General features: G+C 41.4%; 1 protein-coding gene across 3 annotated transcripts in view; it reads left to right on the top strand.

Annotated features, from left to right (window-relative positions):
* The window catches only part of MAP3K4 (mitogen-activated protein kinase kinase kinase 4), a 141,622-nt gene extending 118,272 nt beyond the window's left edge, over window positions 1–23,350 (top strand). For all 3 annotated transcript variants that reach the window (XM_073560183.1, XM_073560184.1, XM_073560182.1), the window contains exons 16-26: window positions 4,136–4,232; window positions 6,109–6,209; window positions 6,378–6,458; window positions 7,624–7,815; window positions 8,621–8,691; window positions 13,420–13,536; window positions 15,438–15,597; window positions 17,493–17,615; window positions 20,197–20,303; window positions 20,694–20,873; window positions 22,804–23,350. In XM_073560183.1, the coding sequence (XP_073416284.1) occupies window positions 4,136–4,232; window positions 6,109–6,209; window positions 6,378–6,458; window positions 7,624–7,815; window positions 8,621–8,691; window positions 13,420–13,536; window positions 15,438–15,597; window positions 17,493–17,615; window positions 20,197–20,303; window positions 20,694–20,873; window positions 22,804–22,824 (1,250 nt within the window). In that variant the 3' untranslated portion in view covers window positions 22,825–23,350. The remainder of the gene's footprint in view (window positions 1–4,135; window positions 4,233–6,108; window positions 6,210–6,377; window positions 6,459–7,623; window positions 7,816–8,620; window positions 8,692–13,419; window positions 13,537–15,437; window positions 15,598–17,492; window positions 17,616–20,196; window positions 20,304–20,693; window positions 20,874–22,803) is intronic.
* Window positions 23,351–23,979: the final 629 nt, after the last annotated feature.

Here is a 23,979-nt window from a genome sequence, read left to right as displayed (position 1 = left end):
TCTGTCCTGACCTTTTGCAGAGTTCTTGGTATTAGGGGAATCGGCGGAAAGGCGTATGCCAGTCCGAAGTTCCACGGGTGAGCGAAGGCGTCTACTCTTGAGTGTTTCTTGTTCGGCCCTATGGAGAAGTAATGCTTTGTTTTGGCATTCTCCCGGCTCGCAAATAGGTCTACCTCTGGGAGACCCCATTTTTTGGTTAAGGTATGGAATACTCTGGCGTTGAGGCTCCATCCCCCTGGATCTAAGTCTGTCCTGCTTAGGAATTCTGCCTCGGTGTTGTCGGATCCTTTTAGATAGAGACCTGAAAGGGGCTGGAGATTGTGTTCTGCCCAGCTGAATATCCGTGCCGAAACGTTTTGCAGACTTCCGTATTTTGTGCTGCCCTGTGACGTAGATTGGCCACAGTGGTCATATTGTCGGAGTAAATTCGGACATGGGTTCCCTGGACTAATGTTTCTGCTGCCTTTAGGGCTTCTTCTACCGCTCTCAGTTCTCTGTAGTTTGAAGACTGTTTTTCCATGTCTCTGGGCCAGAGTCCCTGGAAGATTCCCTGAGATACTGCTCCCCAGCCGCATTTGCTGGCGTCTGTTGTGATTGACGTCATGGGATCTTGTATCCAGGGTGTCCCTTTCGCTAGATTTCCTAGTTGAGCCACCAGTTGAGAGATAGCTTTACGTGCTGGGGTAGAGAGATTCTCGTATTGAGGGTCTCCGGGTCTTTGTTCCAGCGGGAAAGGATGTATCTGGAGTATCCTTGAGTGGGCCTGGGCCCAGGGGACCGCTTGGATGCACGAAGTCATTGACCCCAATGTTGACATGGCAAACCTTATGGTCACTGTTTTCTGACTTTTTAGAGTCCGAACTTTTGATCTCACACCCACCTGCTTGGTGGACGGAAGAAAAGATATTTGGTTTTGGGAATCCAGGAGTATCCCTAGAAAGATCTTCCTGGTTGAGGGATTCAGGTCTGATTTCTCCATGTTTACCATCCAGCCCAGGGACGTCAGGGTCTGCAGGACTGTTTGTAGGTGTTGTCTTAGAATGGTGTTGGAGGGAGCCAAGACCAGGAGGTCGTCTAAGTAAGGGACGACACATATATCCTTCCCTCTGAGGAATGCTACCACTTCTGCCATTATCTTTGTAAATGTTCGAGGTGCCGAAGAGATGCCGAAGGGTATTACTCTGAATTGGAAGTGGTGTACTTCCATGTCTAGAGTGACTGCGAACCTTAGATATTGCCAATGGGATGGATGGATGGGAACGTGGTAATAGGCCTCTTGGAGATCTATGGTGGCCATGGCAAAGTCTCGTCCAATCAGTGGTATCGTAGTCTTTATCGATTCCATCTTGAAGCGTTGGTACCGGACGTATTGGTTTAGGTTCTTCAGGTTGATGATGACCCGGTATTTCCCACTTGGCTTTTTTTTTTTTACTAAGAACAGTGGTGAGTAGTGGGCCAGACCTTGTTCCAGTTTTGGGACTGGAGAGATTACCGCTGATGATAGCATCTTTTGGAGCTCGCCGTGTAGAACCTTTTGCAGTTTTGCTGACGGAAGATGTGTAACTTCCAAGTTTTGGGGGTGCTGAGGAAAATTCTATTTTTTTTCTCCCCATCTGACAGAGTCCAGGATTTTTCGGTTTGTTGTTATCTCCTGCCAGCTCGGGAAGTAATCTGCAATTCTGCCCCCTACTTGCTTGGCATCATTTTTTGTCTGTCTGAACGGGAATCGTGAAAAATATTCCTGCCTCTTCCGCCTTTTGGGTAGCTCCAACGTCCCGTTTTCCCTTTACCCCTGTATTGGGGGTTTGAGTCTGGAGTGGATGATAGGGTTTTTTCTTTGGTGGTTTTGGCTTAGGAAGGTTTTTCTTCTTGTCGGTCACCTTCTCTAATAGTTCGTCCAATGCCGGCCCAAATACTTATTCGCCCTTGAATGGGATAGAGCATAACTTTGATTTTGATAGGATATCCCCACTCCACATTTTTAACCATAGGGCTCTTTGAGTGGTGTTAGAGAGCACGGACGTTCTTGCTGCAATACGGACTGACTCCGCAGAGGAGTCTTCTAAAAAGGCGGCTGCCTTCTGTAGAAGTGGTAGAGAGGCTAGGAGATCTTCCTTCGAAGTTCCCCTTTTTATATGGTCTCCTAGCTGCTGAAGCCAGAGGTACAGGGTCCTGGTTACACAGGCCAATGCAACATTTGTTTTCAGGGAAGTCGCTGAGGCTTCCCAGGACTTTCTCAATAGGCTGTCCATCTTTCGGTCCAGCGGGTGTTTCAGCTGTGAGGAGTCCTCGAAACGTGCCGTAGTCTTTTTTTAGCTACTCTGGCTACCTGGATATCCACTTTTGGAATCTCAGTCCAGGGTTTTGCGGCTTCTTCGTCCAGGGGAAATCGATCCTTCATTTCGCCCGGGATACTTAGCTTCTTTTCCGGGAGTTCCCATTCTTCCAGGATTAGAGTCTGGATATTATCATGGATAGGGAAAACCATTTTCTTCCTGGATTTCAGGCCGCTAAATAGGTCATCCTGCACTGAGCGGGGTGGCCTATCTTCTTCTACTCCCATTATGTTCCTGACTGCTGAGAGTAGTTCCTCCATATCGTCTGAGGAAAAGAACCACTTATCTTCTGACCGGACTGGTGTTAGTTCACCCTCTTCCCTCCAGTCTGCCGAAACCGATGATTCGGGTTCTGAATCTGAGATGTCCTCAGGGGCGTATTTCCTCTTCCTTGAGGTTTAGGCCCCCCCCGGATGACTGGGAGAAGGTAGACGGGGACGACTGGATTTCCTGTCGCATCATCCCTCTTAATTCCTCTATCAGGGATGGTTGTTCCTCCCGTACGATTTTTGCCGTGCACTGCTGGCACAATGTCTTTTTATAATCGGAGGAGAGTTTTTTCCTACAGATGGCGCATTTTCGGCTTGTAGGTTTTTCTGTTTTTGGTGTAGGATCCTTGTCTCCCTGAAAGAGAGAGGAGGGGGGCCCCTAAGAATGGGTCCTAAACCAAAAAGGTATATACCCTTTTCCGAGTGTACTCACTTGGCCAGGGTTTGAGCTGGGCTCTGCAGACGCAGCTTTCAGGAAAGGCGCATCCATCATGCAGACGTTTGTCCTACCTTATGGCGTCTTCCATCAGGGTCCTTAAATAGGAACCGAGATCCAGCTTCCTTTTCCTCATCCAATCGGATGAGATCGATCCCCCTCAAGTTCCTGGCGCCACTTTCTTTTTTTTTTTTTTAAATTTCCTGCCAAAATGGCGGTGCGTTCCACTGTGGAAAACAAGGAGGAAGTGACGTTGCGTGTCACTTCCGGTGCATGCCGCTCAGGAGAGACAGGCATGCGGCGCGCGGGGGGAGCGAATACCGGGCTGGGGAGCTACAGGAGGCCCCCAGCCCCACTCACCATCCAGCGTTGCCGAAGCGCCGGAGGATGGTGCGGGTCCCGCCAGCGGCAGGAGCGGGGAGGAAGGTGCAGGATGATCTACCCCGGCTCATGGTAAGGAGAACCCCGGGATGTCGCTGGCCCCATCCACGGAGCACATAGCACCTCTTCATTCCTGGTTAGGGACAGGAAAACTCTGGGGATTAGAGGAAGGGGAGGGCTATTTAACCTCTTGTTTTCCGTCCCTAATCAGGATGGGGAGGCAACCTCCTATGTGCTGTCGTGGAGGGGATTAGAGAAAAAAATTCAGCTTTGTGTTACCATGTTCTGAGACCCATAACGTGTTTATTTGCGGTTGAGTAGTGAAGACTTTTTTTTTTTTTTTTTTTTTTTTTTTTTCGTTTGGTGAGCTAACAACTTTTAATGACACTGCAGTACTATATTGTTTTCCTTTATTTTTAATAGGAGCATGGGGGGTGATTTTAATTTATTTTCCACTTTTAAATTTTTTTACATGATTTTTTTTTTTTTTTTTTAGTTTCCCTAGTGGACTTTAATTACTTCTACTATAAACTGCAATACTCTAGTACTGGCTGAGCATCATGAGATTACCAAGGTGTCAGTGACTATTCCCTATCGTCTTGTACTAGTATAAGTCTTAGTAAATTATCATAATCTTTTATTTTGCCAGATACGTATAATTTACCAGCTGTATTCTTGACCTTACTTACTCTTCTGTTGTCCTGTTTTCTTAGTTACACATCGCAATAGTCCAAGACCTGTAAAGGTGCCTCGATGTCACAGTGACCCACCAAATCCACATCTGAACACTCCAGCACCAGAAGGCTTTAGGTATTTAATATATATAATGCACGTACAAGTTCCAGTAGGATTGTCTGTTTATATTGTATCTTGGAATACCCGAAAACTGTATTCCAACGGGAAAGACAACTGAGTCTTTCACTTGATAAAGTTACTGTGGATAGTATGGACCTGGACTCGGCAGTATTTGTGTTTCTCAAGCCTCGTTTTTGTTCATGTTTGGAAAAAATGACGAACACTGCCAGGACAGAGGCAAAACAGTGTCCACAGATACTCCGTCAGGTTCTAGTGGAAGCGCTGTATTTTAGGGATTCCGACAGATACTGATGTAGTGCTCAGCAGAGAGCAATGTGTTAATGTGAACGTAGCCTAAAAGAGGAAATATGCTGCCAGCAGAGCCAGTGATGTCCAGATAAAGAAAGGTGCACACAGTATTTGTTCCAGGACAACACATTTTGGGAACCATATTCTCCATATTGGGTGGTCCAGGATGTTCCTGACTTTCTTACTCCAGTTTGTGTTTACATACATCTAAGGAGTCTAACAGAGGGAGGACATTCTGCGTCTGTCCAGTACAGGAGTAGGGAGCATCACGTATAATATGCTGCACTACAAAGGATTGCATGTTCATTTTTCTCTTGTGGGAATAACACATATTGTAAAAAAAAAAATTAAGTGTATAACAAAATTAAGTGTATAACGAATCCCTCTTCAAATAAGAAAATATGGTTTATCTTGAAAAAAATATTACTCCTTTAAAGACATCTTGAAAATTTATTGAAAGTGATTTTCTTCTGCAAAAGTATGAACATTAAAAAATAGATCTAATTAAGTAAAATGGTATAAAAAGCAAGCAAAATGCTTTATGAACTAGAAAATGACACCAATAAAAATACATCTTGTCATGCAAAAAATTGCTGAAAAATATAAAGCTTCCAGCTCTCAGAATATGGCAACTGAACAACACTTTTTTTTTTTTTTTTTAAACCAATATATTAGTATTTTTTTCCAATAAAATGTAAATACAGCTATATCAATTTGGTATTGCCATAATAGTACTAGTACTAATCCACAAAATGAAGATAACATTTTATTTGTGCAGCAACTTTAAAATGTAAAAAAAAAAGCAATGGCAAATTTTTGGGGTTTTTTTTCCATTCTTTCCATTGAAGAATTACTAAAAACTAGTTATTTGTACCCTAAAATGGTGCCACTGACAATAACATCCCACAAAAAAACAGTCCTCATGCTTTTACTGCGAAGGTAAAATATAAAAGGGGTTGTCCAAGTTTTTTCCGAAAGTCTGTTGTCACTCCTTGTGACTGCAGATTCGTCAATCCTCTAAAATTGTGCTATGATCAGACCATGTCCTCGACCATTACACAGTACACAGCAGGGGCACGTTTTATAAGATTATCTCAGCACAGGAACATTTTTTTTTACTAAAGTGTACTTGGTGGAAAACCCCTTTAAACTAATTTTAAGTTATTTGTGGCTGTGATTATTCTAATCGATTGATTGCCTGCCGAGGCACTAGATTTCTGTCCCAGTGCAGCCAAATAAGTATTTTACCGGCCTAATTTAGGTTGGGTTCACAGCACATACTCGTGTCTGTCCAGTGCTTCATCTGGGGCTTCAGTCTGAAGAATGCTTTTCGACATGCCTCTGACCCGATGCCCATAGACTTTACGTTACACCATCAGGGTTTAAATATTGACTGTATTTGACATCAGTGTCTATTTTTGTATGGTTCCTAGACTTATTTAGTATTATGAGAACAATGAGAAACGCAGACTATCAAAATCCACTCTGGTAAAGAAAGGAATATCTTTTGCCGGTCTCATTCTGACATTTTCAGTGTTTGTACACAGTGGTTTTAATGCTGAATATGTTCTCTCTCTCGCAGAGGCTCAAGCGTCCCGGAGAATGACAGACTTTCCTCCATAGCATCAGAGTTGCAATTTAGATCCCTTAGTCGACATTCAAGCCCAACGGAGGAGAGAGACGGTAGCTCATACTTCACTACTAGTTTAAGCTTTCATCTCGACTGTGATGTTATCATGTTTTTCTTATATTCCATACCGATCACCAAATCCTTGTATAAAAGATAGCCACAGTTTTTTTTTTTAAATTTGAATTCCTTTTTATTAACACAGAATTGTTTAATGTATTTAGAGCCTACTTATCCGAAGGCAGAGCAAGGAGGTTCTACAAGACGAAGTTGGGAGCTTCAGAATCTAATCAGTCAGACTCGAGGTAAAGTTGGAAGTTCGCTTCAGTATCCATGGGCTCCATCAATTAGCAAGCAATCATCACAGTTTATATATTGCCTAGTAATAATGGCATTTCCAATATATTACAAATCATACAAAAAGAAAAAGGAAACTATATGCCATAAAATCAATAATGTTTTATTATAAATCATTAAAAATGCATTGCAATACAATGCGGTATATGTGGGAGCAAATACATGCAAAAACGACAAAAAAGGCCTATAGACCAGGTACAAAAAGAGGCTCAAGGATAAGAGTAATACAATGTGCGTACATTCCCTTGAGAAAAAGCCTAACCGCGAAACGCGCGTCAGCGGTGCCACGGCCATCCAGGTACAGTATTTGCATTAGCAGCAGCAACTCTTAGCCTCTTCCTTTCCAACTCTGGTTTACTTTATGCTATAACACCTTGTGCAAATAGTTTGTGTGCCTTTATGATTGCACTATGCTTTACGCTATAGCATACTTATTGCATTACAATTTTGATCTGGCATATATATATTTTTTTGCTATTTGGCTTTTTATCCTTTTTTTGCTGTATGCTTTATACACTCTGTCAATATCAAACGATCTGGGCTTATACTGGCTTTCCATGATGAATTGATTGTAGGATTTGTACCTTTATGTATTACTCTTATCCTTGAGCCTCTTTTTGTACCTGGTCTATAGGCCTTTTTTGTCATTTTTTGCATGTATTTGCTCCCACATATACCGCATTGTATTGCAATGCATTTTTAATGATTTATAATAAAACATTATTGATTTCATGGCATATAGTTTCCTTTTTCTTTTTGTATGATTTGCAATTAGCAAGCAAGACTAGGCACCATGTTCCTCAAAGGATGTTAGGAATACATTCAATCTTTCTTAGTAGAAAAACTTGGTCGCTCCGCCACAGTAGAAAAACCTCCTCTGAACACTGGTGTTGCGCATTGCTGATGAGTGGTCTGAAACATTTAAAATTTCTGTCTGAGCTCACCAACATGTTGTACAATGCCCCAACTCATAGGCTCGTTGGTAGATTTTTTTAATGGTTGGTATTAATGTCTCATTAGCCAGGGAATTAAAATGAATGAGAATTTCTAGTTAATAAAATCGGGTGAGAACTACCCCGTAGACTTTGATATATATTTCTTTTCTTTTAACAGACTTTGCAGCCAGGCACCGTCCCATGGATGCTGTTCAGAAATCAATCATGGTATTCGAGGATCAAAGATATCGACAAATGAGGAAGAAAAACATAATAGGACAAGTCTGTGACACTCCAAAATCCTATGATAACTTTATGCATGTTGGACTGAGGAAAGTGACCTTTAAATGGCAGAGGGGTAACAAAATTGGTACGTTGGAGCTTAGATTTTAGTTTGAATGTCAGTGTTTGATGGGTTAAGTTTTTAACATTTTGTGCTTAAAGAAGCACTCTAACAAACCTTTTTATCCAGTATGGTGTTTACAGTGCATATGGTCATATACGTACTAATCACCATCATCTCCCAAAATCCATATATTTTCAGTCCTCTTCTGTGCCACATGATTGCAATTCACACTAGCCTCATCACACAACGTCTCATGTGTGGACCCAAAGTCGCTTTGTCAATGTAAGTCTGAGAGCCTCAACATTAATCTTCTAGACACTTGGTCCGGCTAGTCTAAATTGGGGTCATTTGGTACAGCGAAGGTCAGGTACTGTGCAGATGTTGGATAATGGTGGCGAACAGAAAGTATACTAGAGTTGGTTGGAATCAATTTCCATGACGCAGTCCAGCGTCCATATCCATAATCTGTGGTCGCTGGACCGGAGTCCTCAGAACTGCCTCTTGCCTTACAGCATCCTCGGGTTCTTGTTTTGATCAGTTGGCCTGGCACTACGTCATATTTGCGGCCTGAAGCGTATGTGACGGTGCCACGGGCCGGCTAATTGACGCAAGAACCCAGTGATGCTGTAAGAGGCAGTTTTCATAACTCCTATCCAGCGACCACAGATTACAGACGTGGACACTGGACCAGGTCCTGCGAATCGCACAAAACTCTAAGGCACTGATTGATATACGTTTAGTTGGGGTGGTTTTTTGTAGTTTACAGTGTAGTTTACTTTAGATTTTTACAGCTTGTATTGCCTTCCAATACCTGTCTCTCATTTCACAGGTGAGGGTCAGTATGGAAAGGTCTACACCTGCATTAGTGTTGATACTGGAGAACTCATGGCTATGAAAGAAGTAAGTTGGATGGTGACAGTTTCCATATATATTTCCATGGTTAATAAACTGCTTGATAAAAAGGCACAAACTGCATATTATGTGGCCATTACAGGTGTCGTTTTCTGCTAACAATTAACTGTACTGCTTTTTTACTGTATCAAAAGAATTTATTTTGTTTGATATTGCAAATAATTTGTTGCTATACCCTATATTCTCTAGTATGCTGTCTGATTAAAGGGAACCTGCCAAATTATTCATGCTGCCTGAACCACAGAACAAATGCATTAGAAAACAGTTCCTGCATTACAGTCATCTATTTTACTCTGAAACACTGCTACATGTTAGAGTGTAGGCCCCCTCCAGCTCCTCCCCGCTATCTCTGCTAGACCGACAGTCTCCACCTACGTAAGTCTGAGGGTATGTTCACATGTTGCGGATTCTGCTGCGGATTTGGCCCTGCAGATCCGCAGCAGATTCTGCTGCGGTGTACAGTACCATTAACGTCTATGGAAAACTAAAAACACTGTGCACATGCTGTGGATTTTTCTGTCAATTCTTTTGTGCGGATCCGCAGCGTTTTGACACCTGCTCCAATATAGGATTCCGCAGGTGTCAAAACGCAGGGGAAATCCACATCCACACAAAATCTGCCGAAAATCCGCAGTTAATCTGCACTAAATCCACAGGTAAAGCGCAGATAACTTTACCTGCGGATTTAGCCAAATCCGCGCGGAAAAATCCACAGGGTAATATCCGCAACGTGTGCACATACCCAAACTGAGCTAGTGGGGAGAAGCCGAATGAGAAATGCCTCTGTGACTAGCTGCTTCATCTCCCATCCCGCTTTCATCAGTCTATTTATCAGAAACACAGCAACACATTCTAGTGCATGAGCCGATCTCTGATTTACTGTCCATGGTTTGGGCAGCATGAATTGACTGCTTTCTTTTAACCCTCTAGTGCCCAATGACTGATTTATCTCTCATAAGGTGCCTCCCCCTCTTTGATGTGGGTTTCGTTGCTGAGCCTGCCTCTTTTCCGTCACATAACAGCTGATCTGATTAGCTGTCATGTACACCTAACAGCTGTGGGTGGAATTGCGATCCACCAGCAGCTGTTAACCTGATTAATTCCGCTTCCAAACTCCGACAACGGCATTTAAAATGGCCACGCCGGAACCACGTCTTGGCTCCGTCCATCGTATCCCGTGTCACATGACCGCGGGTCGCCGATGGGTTGGCATGACATGCTGGGGTCTGTCCTTGCCTGACTGACTGCTATGAGCGCCACCACTAGCTGATGAGCATTTTTCTTACACATAGCAGCCCTGCTATGTGTAACACAAGCAATCAGATGACCGCAATTTCTTGTCTCTTTGGAGACTTTTGAAGCATGTAAAAGGAGAAAATATACATTTTTTCAAAATATAAAAAAATATAAAACTTAAAGTAAGCCCCCTTTTTGCCCCATTCAAAATAAAACAAAGCAAAAAAAAAATACACATTTGTTATAGCCGTATTCAGAAACATGCGATCTACCAAAATATAATAAAGTAAGCCCCCTTTTGCCCCATTCAAAATAAAACAAAGCAAAAAAAAAAATACACATTTGTTATAGCCGTATTCAGAAACATGCGATCTACCAAAATATAAAAAGAATCCAATTGGTAAACGGCATAAAGAGAAAAAAGTCAAAACTCCAGAATTTGTTTTTTTTGGTTGCTGCAACATTGCATTAAAATGCAATAACGTGCGATCAAAACCTCATGTCTACCCCAAAATGGTATAAAAAAAAATGTCAGCCTGGCGCTTAAAAAATAAGCCCTCACCCAGCCCCAGATCACAAAAATGGAGATCCTATGCGTCTTGGAAAACGGCAACATTTTTTTTTTTTTTTTTTTTTTTTACAAACTTTAAAAAAAAAATAACCTAATGACATTTGGCATCTATGAACTCGTAATGACCTGGAGAATCGTGAAGAATCATAGTGGAAGGTCAGCATTTGACTTTAGCATTTAGTCAACATTGTTAAAAAAAACAAATTGTGGAATTGCACTTCTTTTTTTTTTTTTTTTTTTTTTTGCAGTTTCACCGCGCTTTGCATTTTTTCCTGTTTTCCATCATATGATATGGCACTTTTGAATGGTACCATTAATTTTCCAACTTGTCCTGCAAAAAAAAAAAAACAAGCCCACACATAGCCGATTTCATGCAAAAATGAAAAAGCTATAGCTCTGGGAAGAATAGGAGCATAAAACAAAAACGCCTTAGTCCTTAAGGGGTTAAACCGCTTCATAAAAATATGCCTGTGTTCTTTACATGGCATGGGCCTATATCTTTGTTTTATGGGATCTGGTGTGTTTTCTGTGTTTGCTTTGAGGTTGTAGAGGAACTCGTGTACAATTTATGATATAGAATTCTCCGAGTTGGGGCACGTTCGATATAACAGGGCAAGGCAAAAACCGTTCCTATGTTAAGACTCTTACTAACATCCTTTCTCAAAAGGCTGAAATATTGTCACCTGTGAATATTATAGTCCTATGATACACATCTAATCACACAGTGCTAAGTTCAGACATCCGTCATTGACCTGTAGAACCTGATCCCACTAAGCTAATGCCACCCGCTGCTGATGTTCTTCTACATTGAGGCATTGTTGCCTGGAAACTAAACAATTTCTCCTGACCTACATTCAGAAACATGAGTCAATGTGGATGGCAGTCAAAGCCTGTTCCCAAGATGTGGAAGCTAGAGTAACGGGCATCAACTTAGCTTTCACTAATGACGATAAGAGTAGAAGCATTGCAGGAACATGCTTGCCTTTTCTAATTAAACTTAGGACCAGCAGTGTCTGAGGATTTCCGAGCACCTGTCAGATTTTCCTATGTATAGAATCATTTGTAGTTCTATCAAACACATATTGTTATAAAAAAGGATCTGTCAGTAGGACTTTGATATGTAATCTGAGCACAGCATGATGTAGGGACTGAGACCCTGATTCCAGCGATGTCACTTGTTGGTCTGCATGTTATTTTGATATCATCGCGGTTTCTCTCTGAGCTGGAGGCATGGTTCCGCAAAGCAGGAGCAAGGCGTGTGACACATAGTCCTATAGTGATAATCTCCTGTTGATAAAAAAAAAAATGTATTTTCTTGTTCATCTCATTGGAGGACACAAAACCATGGGATTGTATGCTGCCACCTGGAGGCTGACATTATTGGAATTAAATAAAAGTGGCTTCTTCACAGCAGACTATACTTCACCTGATGGTGTCAGGCTTCCTCCGGTTTTTTTTGTAGCTTCTGTTGAAGGCAAGGTCTGTGTCTCAGACCTGTCTTAGCTAGACACTAACCTTTTTTGCTATCTGTTTTTCAGATGTCTCTGGGTAACAGAGTGTAATTATGCAGTTTTTCACCCATGTAGCGACATGGCACAGTGTCATTGTTCTGTCTGTATTCTCTCGCTTTGGTGTCACAGGAACCAATGTACCTTGACACTGTCGGTAGTCAGGTACTGGGGAGCAGGTCCGTAAGCCAACTAGCTCTTGCCTCCACCGCCCCACATAGTGTTCGTGTGCATGGAGCAAAAGTTAAATGGATCTGGATCTTCAGGGCATTGGGGGGGGGGGGCACATTTCCAGCCAGATAGCAACGGTATTACTCTGGCGCCTATCAGCGCTTCCGGTCTGTCAGCCAATCGGCTGGGGTTTCTTGGCACATCGGGTTCCTGCCCCTCTGGTCTTCCCCTTCATCTTCCGCCACAGCTAGGGCTGTGGAGTCGATGAGCCAAACCTCTGACTCAGACTCCTCAATTTCCTTGACTCCGACTCCACAGCCATGGCCATAGCACTCAAGTGGTATGGGGCACACAAGCACCTCTGCGTCTTTCTTCTCGTGGGATAGCAAGCTAAGCTCACAGGGTGAATAGATACCGGCAATGTGGATGTGGTAGGCTGTTGTCAAGAGTGGGAGAAGAGGGTTGTATTGACAATCCAACACAATGGGCAGCACTTTGAACACATTTTATAAGTGGTCATAAACTTGTAAATAACTCATGAAAGAATAAAGCTACGTTAAAACCAAACACACCATCATTTTTCTTGTGAAATTCTCATTAAGTTTGATGTGTCACATGACCCTATTCCCATTGGAAAAAATGGTTGACTTCAAAATGGCCGCCATGGTCACCAGCCATCTTGAAAAGTTTCCCCTCTCCCATATACTAATGTGCCACAAACAGGAAGTTGATATCACCAACCATTCCCATTTTATTTAGGTGTATCCTTATAAATGGCCCACCCTGTATTTCTCGTAAACAGCAACGCAGTCTAGTAAATGACACATCACTTCACTCAGTCTCTCAGCACCTACATCATGCTGCTCTCAGATTACTTAATAGCCTGCATAGTGAGCTGACAGTCCCTTTAAAGACTGGAAACCATAGAATTACTTGGGACTACATAATGGTAAGGAATACAACTGGCATTGAAACATGAGCAAGGGCTTGATTTTATGTTTTGATGTCATGGCTTGATACAGTATATAATTTTATCACTGACTGATGTTGCCATTAACTACAGATGAAATAAGGTATTGGGTATAGGAACTCATTGATTATTGATGAGAATTTTAAAGATAGTCAAATAAAATAAGTTATAATGTGAACATTTGAGATGGAGTTTATCTTTAATTTGTATTTCTAGCATTCATTGTTTGAGTAATAATCTGAATATGATCTATTTTAAAGATCCGATTTCAACCAAATGACCATAAGACAATTAAAGAAACTGCTGATGAACTGAAAATCTTTGAAGGCATCAAACACCCTAACCTTGTTCGCTACTTTGGTGTGGAGCTTCACAGAGTAAGCATATTATCCTACTATTATTTTCATGCAGTTATTGATAGTTAAACATGCAAATCGTTTGTAATGAGTGTAAGTGTCCTATGGGCATGCTTTGTTTTCCTGCAGTAAAGTACAGTACAGCGATATGAAAATGAACAGTGTACCCCGAAAACTTTTTTTTCTATGAATCCACTAATAAGATCAGTTACAATACAGTGTGTCCGTAAAGTCATGGTGCGCTTTTGACCAGTCACTGGAAAGCAACAAAGACAATAGAAATGTGAAATCTGCTCCAAATAAAGGAAAAACTCTCCCAGTTTCACACCTATTCAGTGCAGTTCGATGTGGGCTCCATTTGTTGCCCTACATACATCCAAACGATAGTGAAGTTCTTGCCAAACACGGCTAAAGATGTCTGGGTTAACAGTGAATAACGTCTGTGATTCTTTGTTTTAAGTGATTAATGTCATTGATACGTTCATTATACACATGTTGCTTCACATAACCCCAAAAGTAAAAGTCTAAGGTGTGAGATCCAGGGATCGTGGTGGCCATGGTTTGACAGAACCCCTGCCTATCCACCACCGGGGGAATGTTCTATTCAGAAACTCCGAACAATGGTGGCATAGTGTGGAGGAGCGCCGTTCTGTTGAAAGATGACACCTTCTGGAAATTGTGGCACTGCATACAATTCCAACATGTCAAGATAAGTGTTTGCCGTCACAGACTGCTCCGCGAAAAAAAATGGCCCTATTACCTTATCATGCATCAGGCCACAACACTCGTTCACTTTAGGGGTGTTACGTTCGTACTCAACGTAGGCATGAGGATGTTCAGCAGCCCATATTTGGACGTTATGGCGATGAACATGTCCACTGATATGGAAGGTCGCCTCATCGCTAAGCACAATCTCCTTGCTTAGGTGTAATTGTCGAACACACAACCCTCAGAGATTTTTTTAGGGCTCCTTGGGTAGCTATCCCGTATAGCCTCTACAGACTCGTCACTGATGGCCTACCAGAAAGGGGTTTCTCCACCAAACTGCCAGTTTCCTTTAACTGCTTATCCCACTGAGTAATGTTATTCCTATGTGATGACGCTTCGTTATAAACGCACCAATATTCACGTAACACTTTGGTCACGGATTCAAATTTAGCGAGCCACAGAACACACTGAACTTTCCTCTGTACCTTCCACATCTCGACTGGCATGGGCTGCTCCTTTGTATACACGGTGTTACGTCATCATCTGCTCATGTGCTGCCACATCATCCTACAGAAACTGGGAGAGTTTCTTTTATTTTGCGCCAATTTCACACTTCTATCGTCTTTTGTTGCTTTCCTGTGACTGGTCAAAAGTGCACCATGACTTAACCAACACACTGTATAATTTTAACATTTTATTGTGAAAGTTTATGGTAAAAGGTACAGGTATAGCTAGAAGAAATGTGGTTTATTGGGTTATATGTTTGTGGTTACTGTAGTAGTTCCCTACGCAAGTTGTGATATGATGACCTTTCCTGAAGTAAAAATCTACAGCTCCGCTCCTATTCACTTCAGTTCTCGGCAGCACACTACACAGTGAACTGTGTGTTCTCTGTTCACATCCGGCTTCGGTCGAAGCTAAAGATTCCTAATATGTGGGATCTTAAGGATAGGTCATCAAATTATTGACCTGAACAAGCCAACTAATAGCTTTCAATAACGCATCCTGGAAAAAATTCTGATGCAGTGTAATGGGCCACAGTTCATACTAATCATCCAGGTTGGAGATATAACCTTGGTGACCTTGTTTACTGGGATTTTCCACTTTTTCTGTGAATTGTACTCTGGTTTAGTTTTTTTTTTCTTGTCTTGACCACTTATTGAGATGCCTTATGTACTTATATTTAACAAACCTGTTTTTCACCATCAATCCAGGAAGAAATGTACATTTTCATGGAATATTGTGATGAAGGTACTTTAGAGGAAGTTTCTAGGCTTGGACTTCAAGAACATGTCATACGGCTTTACTCCAAGCAGATCACAATTGCAATAAATGTGCTTCATGAACATGGCATTGTTCACCGTGACATAAAAGGTAATAGAAACACATTTTATGCTAAATACTTTTTTTTTTTTTTTTTTTAAATTGTTCATTTGCAAATGATTTGCCATTTAGCTCCATATAGTCCATAGAACATGGTGTTGCTTTTATGATGCTTCCTGCATTTAGAGCTTCTTCTAGTGCACTACAGGCCCCTGTTTTTGTTACACAGGCAGGATCGTGATTTCCTGTAATTGGGCTGCGTACACACCTGCATCCTATTGCAGCCTCCATTGTAGTGTCATATCTGGTGGAAATAACTGTATGCAGTGCTATTTTTCTGTTTAGAGAGATGGCCACTGCAGTAGGACCATCAGGACACGATTGCAAGACCGTTTAGTCCGTGGTGTGCCATTGATGCTTGTACGATAGGAAAACAAATGTGAACAGAACCTTAATTCCTTGAGGTGTAAATGTTTTTGATTTTGTACAAAAGAGAAAAAAAAGTGATGGCACTCACCGTTCTGTCGTGAAAATTCTTTATTAATTAAAAGGCATTGGCACAGGAGGAACGTACAGAGAGTGGACAACGGCCGTTTCACGCACTTGTGCTTCAACGGGTCCTGAGGAAGCACAAGTGCGTGAAACGGCCATTGTCCACTCTCTGTACGTTCCTCCTGTGCCAATGCCTTTTAATTAATAAAGAATTTTCACATCAGAACGGTGAGTGCCATCACTTTTTTTTCTCTTTTGTACAAAATCAGATTACATGTTTGCTTTTCTGGATTGAGCACCCGTTCTGACGGTATTTTGTCGGTCCAGGTGTGTGATTTTCGACTTGAATAGCAGTCATGGAACTGCTTTGGGGTTAAGGAGCAGTGCCGAATCTTCTGTCTCTCTTATGTAAATATGTTTTTGCTTAAGTTTTAATAATAAATCATCTTTATTTTTATATAGCACTAACATATTCCGCAGCTCTTTACAGTTTGCACACATTATCATCACTGTCCCTGATGGGGCTCACAATCTAAATTCCTTATCATTCCCTGGAATGTGGGAGGAAACCCAAGCAAACACGGGGAGAACATACAAACTCCTTGCAGATGTTGTCCTTGGTGGTATTCGAACCCACGACCCCAGCGCTGCAAGGCTGCAGTGCGATGCAAACTTGCATATGTACATGTGGGTTTTGTTTTTTCCATATATTGTGCAAGAAGGTTTCCAATCATTTTTCTTCGTCCTTTGCTGTGATATTTCAGTTACTAGTGAGGTTTTTACTCTTCAAAAACCTCAGGGAAAAAAATCTCATCTTTGGCTGCATTCACACATCCTTGTGAAATGTCTATGTGGTATCTGAGTAATTTTTTGATCGCACTGCACACGCACCCACAGGATTGCATCAATCTATTCACACATCTATAGAAATCCTGTGTCCGAGTGTGAGATCCATGAGACTCTGAGCAGGTCTTATCCTGATGTGTTTGCGGATCAGACATGCCCATGCAAGTCAATGGGAATTCATGAAACATATGCAAATCATAATGCTTTTGTTTTGTCTGTGTACCACTAATCTGTTGCTCAGTGATAAATTTTAATAAAAATGTATCCTTCCAAGGGGCTTTCTATTGGCTTGGAAGAAAGCACACCCCTTTAATGGAAGAAAAAAATGATGCAACAAGGATAACCCCTGAGAAACAAGTCAGTCCATTACTTTCAAGTGAATGTACAAAATGCTTTTTGAAGATTAAAAAAACACCACAAAACGCCACAAACTAAAACACACTGGATGTTTTCTGCTTATTTTTTCCATTGGGCTCAGCGTTTTAACATATAAACTGCAGTGTGTGAATCTAACCTTAAAGTAGATTTATCTGACCCCTAAACTAGGTGATAGCACAAGTATAAGGATAACGGCAGCAGTACCATATTTATTTTCTTTTTTTCCACAGGAGCAAATATTTTCCTAACATCTTCCGGCCTAATAAAATTGGGAGACTTTGGATGCTCAGTGAAGCTAAAGAATAATGCCCAGACCATGCCTGGTGAAGTAAACAGCACTCTGGGGACAGCAGGTAAAAAGCAGCTAATTATAGGGTTTTTTTTTTTTTTCAATCTTTATGAATTATATACTTGTGTCTAGAGATCATATCATCTTAAAATTCGAATTTGCCTGGTTCAGTAATTTGTTCTCCCCAAAATTTGATTTGCACCAATTGCAGATACTCTTTGAGGTCTCCTAGTATCAAACAGTTTCAATCTCTTTAACCAAAATGCAGCACCAGGGCTCATTCTAGAGTCTTTTTTTTTTTTTTTTTTTTTTAATACACATTCTAGTCGTGTTTTTGACGGATATAGCTCACACCCTAATATGCATAAGGGGGGCTGATTACATGTCCATGCATTTTTGCAGACTGAGTGGTCCACACCAAAACACGGAGAGATTTCTGATCCAAGTCCTGGCTCAAACTCGCCAATGCACCCAGATGCCAACCGTTTGCTGTCTGTTATTCATTGACTATTTGACAGAAGCTTGAGAAGCATTCATTATTTATATTTTGCATACAAGAATTACTGATAACTTGTAGTAAAAACTGACAAGCTGACCAAACATTGATGAAAATCATTCAATTTTTTTGCATACGAGAATGATCACGAATATCTGAGTGAGCCCTAAGTAATGTCAGTGACATCACCATAGAAATGTATGGTAATTGGTTACCCAGTAGTAACCGACATCTCAGTTAATAACTCAAACACACTGACAGACTTTTCATGTTGTTGTTTTGTTTTTTATTTAAAAACTGTAAAAACAAATTACCCCACTTAATCATGTGTTCAGGCAGACCATTCTGTGCAGAACATGGACTCAAACTGACGATGTTGCTGCTAGAGGTAACCTCATCCTGCAGTGATTGAGGCAAGTGATATGCCGTATGTTCCGTAATGGTCACTACTTCCTCCCCATTAATACACCTTCCTGAGGCAAAGGAAGGCCAATGGTGGCTCGTGTTTGGTAGCACTACTACCAGGATGGCTGGTGTCAGTGGTAGTGGGTGTTCTGCTGCTACTAGTGGCTCCCATGCCTAGATGATTCTTTTATACTACCCCATCCATTACCATTGCCACTTTTCTTTTATCCATACATCACGTTGCAAACTGTAATTAACTTTTTATCAATCTTATCAACCCTTGCCCCAAAGGATGTAATAAGAAATACTACAACCCCTGGCAGAAATTATGCAATCGCCGGCCTTTGAGGATGTTCATTCAGTTGATGTCTTCCTTGGTCTGCCAGTATGTTTGCCTTTAACAACGTTCCCATGTTGTTTGTATTTGGTCCAGATTTTAGACACAGCTGACTGTGAACAACCAACATCTTTTGCAACATTGCGTGATGATTTACCCTCTATTAAAGGGAATCTGTCACCCTTTTTTTGGCTTTGCAGCTGCTGGCATATACATCGGGGGCTTATCTACAGCATTCTGTAATGCTGTAGCTAAGCCTCTGATGTAACCTGAAAGAGAAGAAAAACACGTTATATTATACTCACCGAGGTGGGCGGTCCGGTCCGATGGGTGTAGCCGTCCCGTCCGGCGCCTCCCTTCTTCATGTGATGACGTCCTGTAATGGCTCTGGCGCAGGCGCACTGCTTTGCCCTGTTGAGGGCAGAGCAGAGTCCTGCAGTGCGCAGGCGTCGGGAGAGGTCTGGCGCCTGCGCACTGCAGAATTCTGCCCTCAGAAATGCAAAAACTCACTACAGTCGCTTGTGACATGCAATCATACCATCTGACTCTGATTTTTTTTTTTTTTTTTTTCCTTCATGTAAAACATTGTGCTGTCCTGCATCTGGTTTGTGTAATTGTAATTCAAATTCCATAGAACAGGAAGTATGCCTGCTACCGTATCACTGATCAGTCACAGAGTCTGCCACTACTGCTGCACGTAGCACCTCTTATCTGTCTCCCCCTTATACATTGAACCTCTGTATTATTCCAAGACTACTGCTATCATCTTCTGCAGTGCTGCAGTTATACTGCACTTTACTATCTGGAGTATTTGTTTAATGTTTTAGGGCTTTCTCTTCCTATCTGAGGACTGCTGAGCTGTGAGCTCTGACTCCCGATCTTAAAATCACCTTAAAATGGCTGCTGCATTATATGTAGTTGTTGATTTGCCCTGTCTTAGCCAAATACTAATCTCTAAGTATTCATTCTAAAAGCACAGATCTCCAAAACTTTCTATGAGACCTGGAGCAGTCAGTTTGAGACCCTGATTCATTGATGCTCGAAATGCCACAAAATTTTTGCACAGTTCGTAGCTGTGTGAAAATCTTGTGAGTTTTGTAGTATACACCAATCTTGGCTTGTACTCCACAGCTGCAAAATTCATCACCATTTACACTAAAAATGGCATAAATTATGACCAAATGCCGTTCTGATCCTGACTGGAGGGTATTTGTTGCGTTGGCATGTTGTAGCTGAAAGATGCGCCATATTCATTAAGAGGCGCACGCCTCCAGGTCGTTTTTAATTACCACTGATGTACAAAACATCTGTCTTTATGAATTGAGCATCGAGTCCTTTTGCAGTAATGGATTATTATATAGATTTTTCCTTTTTCTTGATTTATTATTAACAAAATTTCTTACACAGCTTACATGGCTCCAGAAGTCATCACAAGGGCTAAAGGAGAAGGACATGGTCGAGCTGCGGACATCTGGAGTCTGGGATGTGTCCTAATTGAAATGGTCACTGGCAAGGTAAAAGAAGTTTGATTGTATAATGTGCTGGAAACGGCTTTGCCTGCAGAACCTCATAGCTGTCAAATTTTCTACAGAATTTCATACATTCGGTTTAGTTTTGAAACGTACACTATTACTGTTAGTGGTCTGTGTGTCAATCCTTCTAGTTGATGGCTGTGGAGAATGTGACTGTGATAAGTTTTTAATTATTTATTTCCTAATGAAGCTGTTGAAAAGTCTCTCCTCTGGCATGCACGGCCTGCTGGAGCAGATGGTTATCTTAGCTTTCCAGTTTGGCTTTCGGGGAATGTTTCTTCGAATTCTCAGAACAATGTCTATCTTTATGTGAGAGCAATCTGTAGTGAGGAAGTGCTTGCGATATTAATGTTTTGTTTCCCTCTGGAACAGAGACCATGGCACGAATTTGAGCATAATTTCCAGATTATGTACAAAGTAGGTATGGGGCACAAGCCTCCAATTCCAGATCGCTTGAGCCTAGAAGGTAAAGATTTCCTTTCTCACTGTATGGAAAGCGATCCAAAGAAGCGATGGACGGCTAGTCAGCTACTGGACCATCCCTTTGTCAAGGTTTGTGAACCATCAGATGATGCTGTTATAGTTGAGGGACCCATGCAACTCAAATTTTTAGTTTGCTTGTGTTAGATTTTTTTTTGTAGAAATTGCTGTAACTGGAAATCCATTACATACATTTGATTTTGGTTGCTTGTCTAGTATGTGTCTGTGCTATTACAGTACCCTCAGAAGTATGGAACAGTTGGAGAAATTTATTATAAATCTCACATGTGAAGGGTCCTTAACCCCTTAATGTCCAATGACGGACACAGTCCGTCATCAGACATCTCACCTGCTTTGATGAGGGCTCCGGCGCTGAGCCCGCATCAAAGCCGGGACATGTCAGCTGTTATGAACAGCTGACATGTGCCCGCATTAGGCGCGAGCAGAATCACCGTCCACCCGCGCCTATTAACTAGTTAAATCCCGCTGTCAAAGCTGACAGCGGGCATTTAAATAGCATTTCCAGCCGCTGGGCTGGAAATGACGTCATCGCCGACCCCCGTCACGTGATCGGGGTGATGTTGCCTGGACAACCAGAGGTCTCTATGAGACCTCTATGGTTGTTCCAGGCATATGGCTATCAGCGCCACCCGGTGGTCGGCGCTGAAAGCACAGCAGTAAATCTGCTACATATGGGCGATCTGCTCATCGCCCATATGTAGCAGAGCCGATCGGGTTGCGCATGCTTCTAGCCTCCTATGGAGGTTATTGAAGCATGCCAAAAGTGAAAAATAAAAAAAAATTAAAAAAACCTAAAAGTTCAAATCACCCCCCTTTCGTCCCGATCAAAATAAAGCAGTAAAAAAAAATCCCACATACACATATTAGGTATCGCCGCGTTCAGAATCGCCCGATCTATCAATAAAAAGAAAGCATTAACCCGATCGCTAAACGGCGTAGCGAGAAAAAAAATTAAAAACGCCAGAATTCCTTTTTTTTGATCGCCAAGACATTGCATTAAAATCGCGATCAAAAGAACGTATCTGCACAAAAGTGGTATCATTAAAAAAGTCAGCCCGGCATGGAAAAAATAATCCCTCACCCGACCCCAGATCATGAAAAATGGAGATGCTACGGGTCTCGGAAAATTGCGCAAATTTTTTTTTTTTTTTTTTTGGGAAACTTTGGAATTTTTTTTCACCACTTAGATAAGAGGACATAGACGTGTTTGGTGTCTATGAACTTGTAATGACCTGGAGAATCATAATGGCAGGTCATATTTAGCATCTAGTGAACCTAGCAAAAAAGCCAAGCAAAAAACAAGTGTGGGATTGCACTTTTTTTGGCAATTTCACCGCACTTGGAATTTTTTTCCTGTTTTCGTGTACACTACATGGTAAAACCAATGGTGTCATTTAAAAGTACAATTTGTCCCACAAAAAATAAGCCCTCACATGGCCATATTGACAGAAAAATAAAGTTATGGCTCTGGAAAGAAGGGGAGGGAAAAATGAAAATGCAAAACCAAAAATACCCCTGGTCATTAAGGGGTTAAGTGATCCCACAACATATTAATTATTGAGTTAAACTGGTACAATCTAGTTAAAAAGTCAATAAGTAATGGTCAAGAAATGTGACAGTGAAATGGCTAAAGTAAAAAAAAAAAACTAGCAAAAATTAATTTAATACTTCACACAGTAAATAAAGTCCATACTTTGCATCTGCATAGCATATTTGGAGTGATTAAAATTATTTTTTTTCCTGCATTTTCTTTTTCCCAATAATAAAAACTAGTACAATTTAGGCAATAACTAGTATGTATGGCTGTTGGAATGTGAGGAGGCACAAAAAAATTATTTTTTTCATGCACCAGAACAAAGTTCACACGCAAATACAGTAGAACAGAGCTTTTTTCATGGGAGTAGAGAGACCGTTGAGTCCTATGAAAACATGCCTGGTGTTTTCAAGCATGCGTCTTATTTGTCTCTTTTCTGGTGGACAGGTTTGCACCGATGAAGAATGAAACTGTCAAGATTTGGCCTAATAATATAATTCAGCAAATCATCTCTTAATCACTACTGTATGTAATATTTACATAGACTGAGCTGAGGCACACCGTGCACCGTCGTGAAGATCCGTAAGACTGCACAGCTGACGGCCGTCACTTCTCCTGCTGCTCTTGTATCTGTTATTTGGCACATTTTCTTCATGTGACAATGTCCCCGCACGTGTTTTCGTTTTTATAAAAGCTGCATGTTTAGGTGAAGTGCCATTACTACTGTACATGGACCATTGTGTTTTTAATTTGTACTCCGGCTTAATTCTCAAATGAATGAGAGCGGTAATAAACACAGAACTGTTTCCTATGTATTGAGCTCTGACGCAAGTTGTAGTATTACCATGTATTCTGGACCTTCTAATTGTTTCTACTTCCCTGGTTTGTCGAGTGCACTGTGATCCTGTCATTTTCTGGCCAGCTTCAGATTTGTTATGCAAGAAAAAGTTAAGTTGGAAGAGCGTTTTCTTAATAAATGGTTTATTTTAGGACATCTAATTGTATTTTTTTCCCATTTATCTGATAACAATTCATGGGGGAAATTAAAGCGATTACGGAAGCCATAATTTGAATGTTGGTATAGAAAGTAGTAACTATACCCGCTCGTCGTCTGCTGACAAAGATCAAGAGGGACATCTACGTAACAAGGAATTTTTTGTTATTGATTACAGTTTCTCATCAAGAGGAAAACATGCTGTATATGTTTAAGCAGAACTCAAAGTATGTACTCCAGTTTTCCCAAATGAGTGGCGCTCTAACTTATGATGCGTTCTGGCTTAATTTATGCCAGAAAATCCTGACTTGCGTAAGATTTGTGGCAGTGGCACACTTCAAATACGCTCGATTCATTAAGAGGTGTGCGCATCGTAATGAATTAGATGCCTGTGACTTCAACACACCCCATCATCAAGACTGACATGAACAACACCAGTCTTGAGGATTTAGGGACAAATGTTTTGCAATATTGATGACACTGAGAAAGGAAATGGTCAAACCTGATATTTTGGCAGGAAATAAGCTGCAGAAAAAGCAGATGGTTCTTGTGTTTTTTTTTTTTGCCTCGTTTTTTGGGCGTTCCTTGCTGCGGTTTTGGCATGCCAGATTTGTCTCTTGTGCATGCTG

Source organism: Dendrobates tinctorius, unplaced genomic scaffold, assembly GCF_039654945.1.
Source record: "Dendrobates tinctorius isolate UK_male_01 unplaced genomic scaffold, ASM3965494v1 ptg000293l, whole genome shotgun sequence".
NCBI classification, from domain to species: domain Eukaryota; kingdom Metazoa; phylum Chordata; class Amphibia; order Anura; family Dendrobatidae; genus Dendrobates; species Dendrobates tinctorius.
The sequence above is the reverse complement of the archived record's forward strand: the minus strand, read 5'-3'. Positions and strand labels throughout refer to the sequence as shown.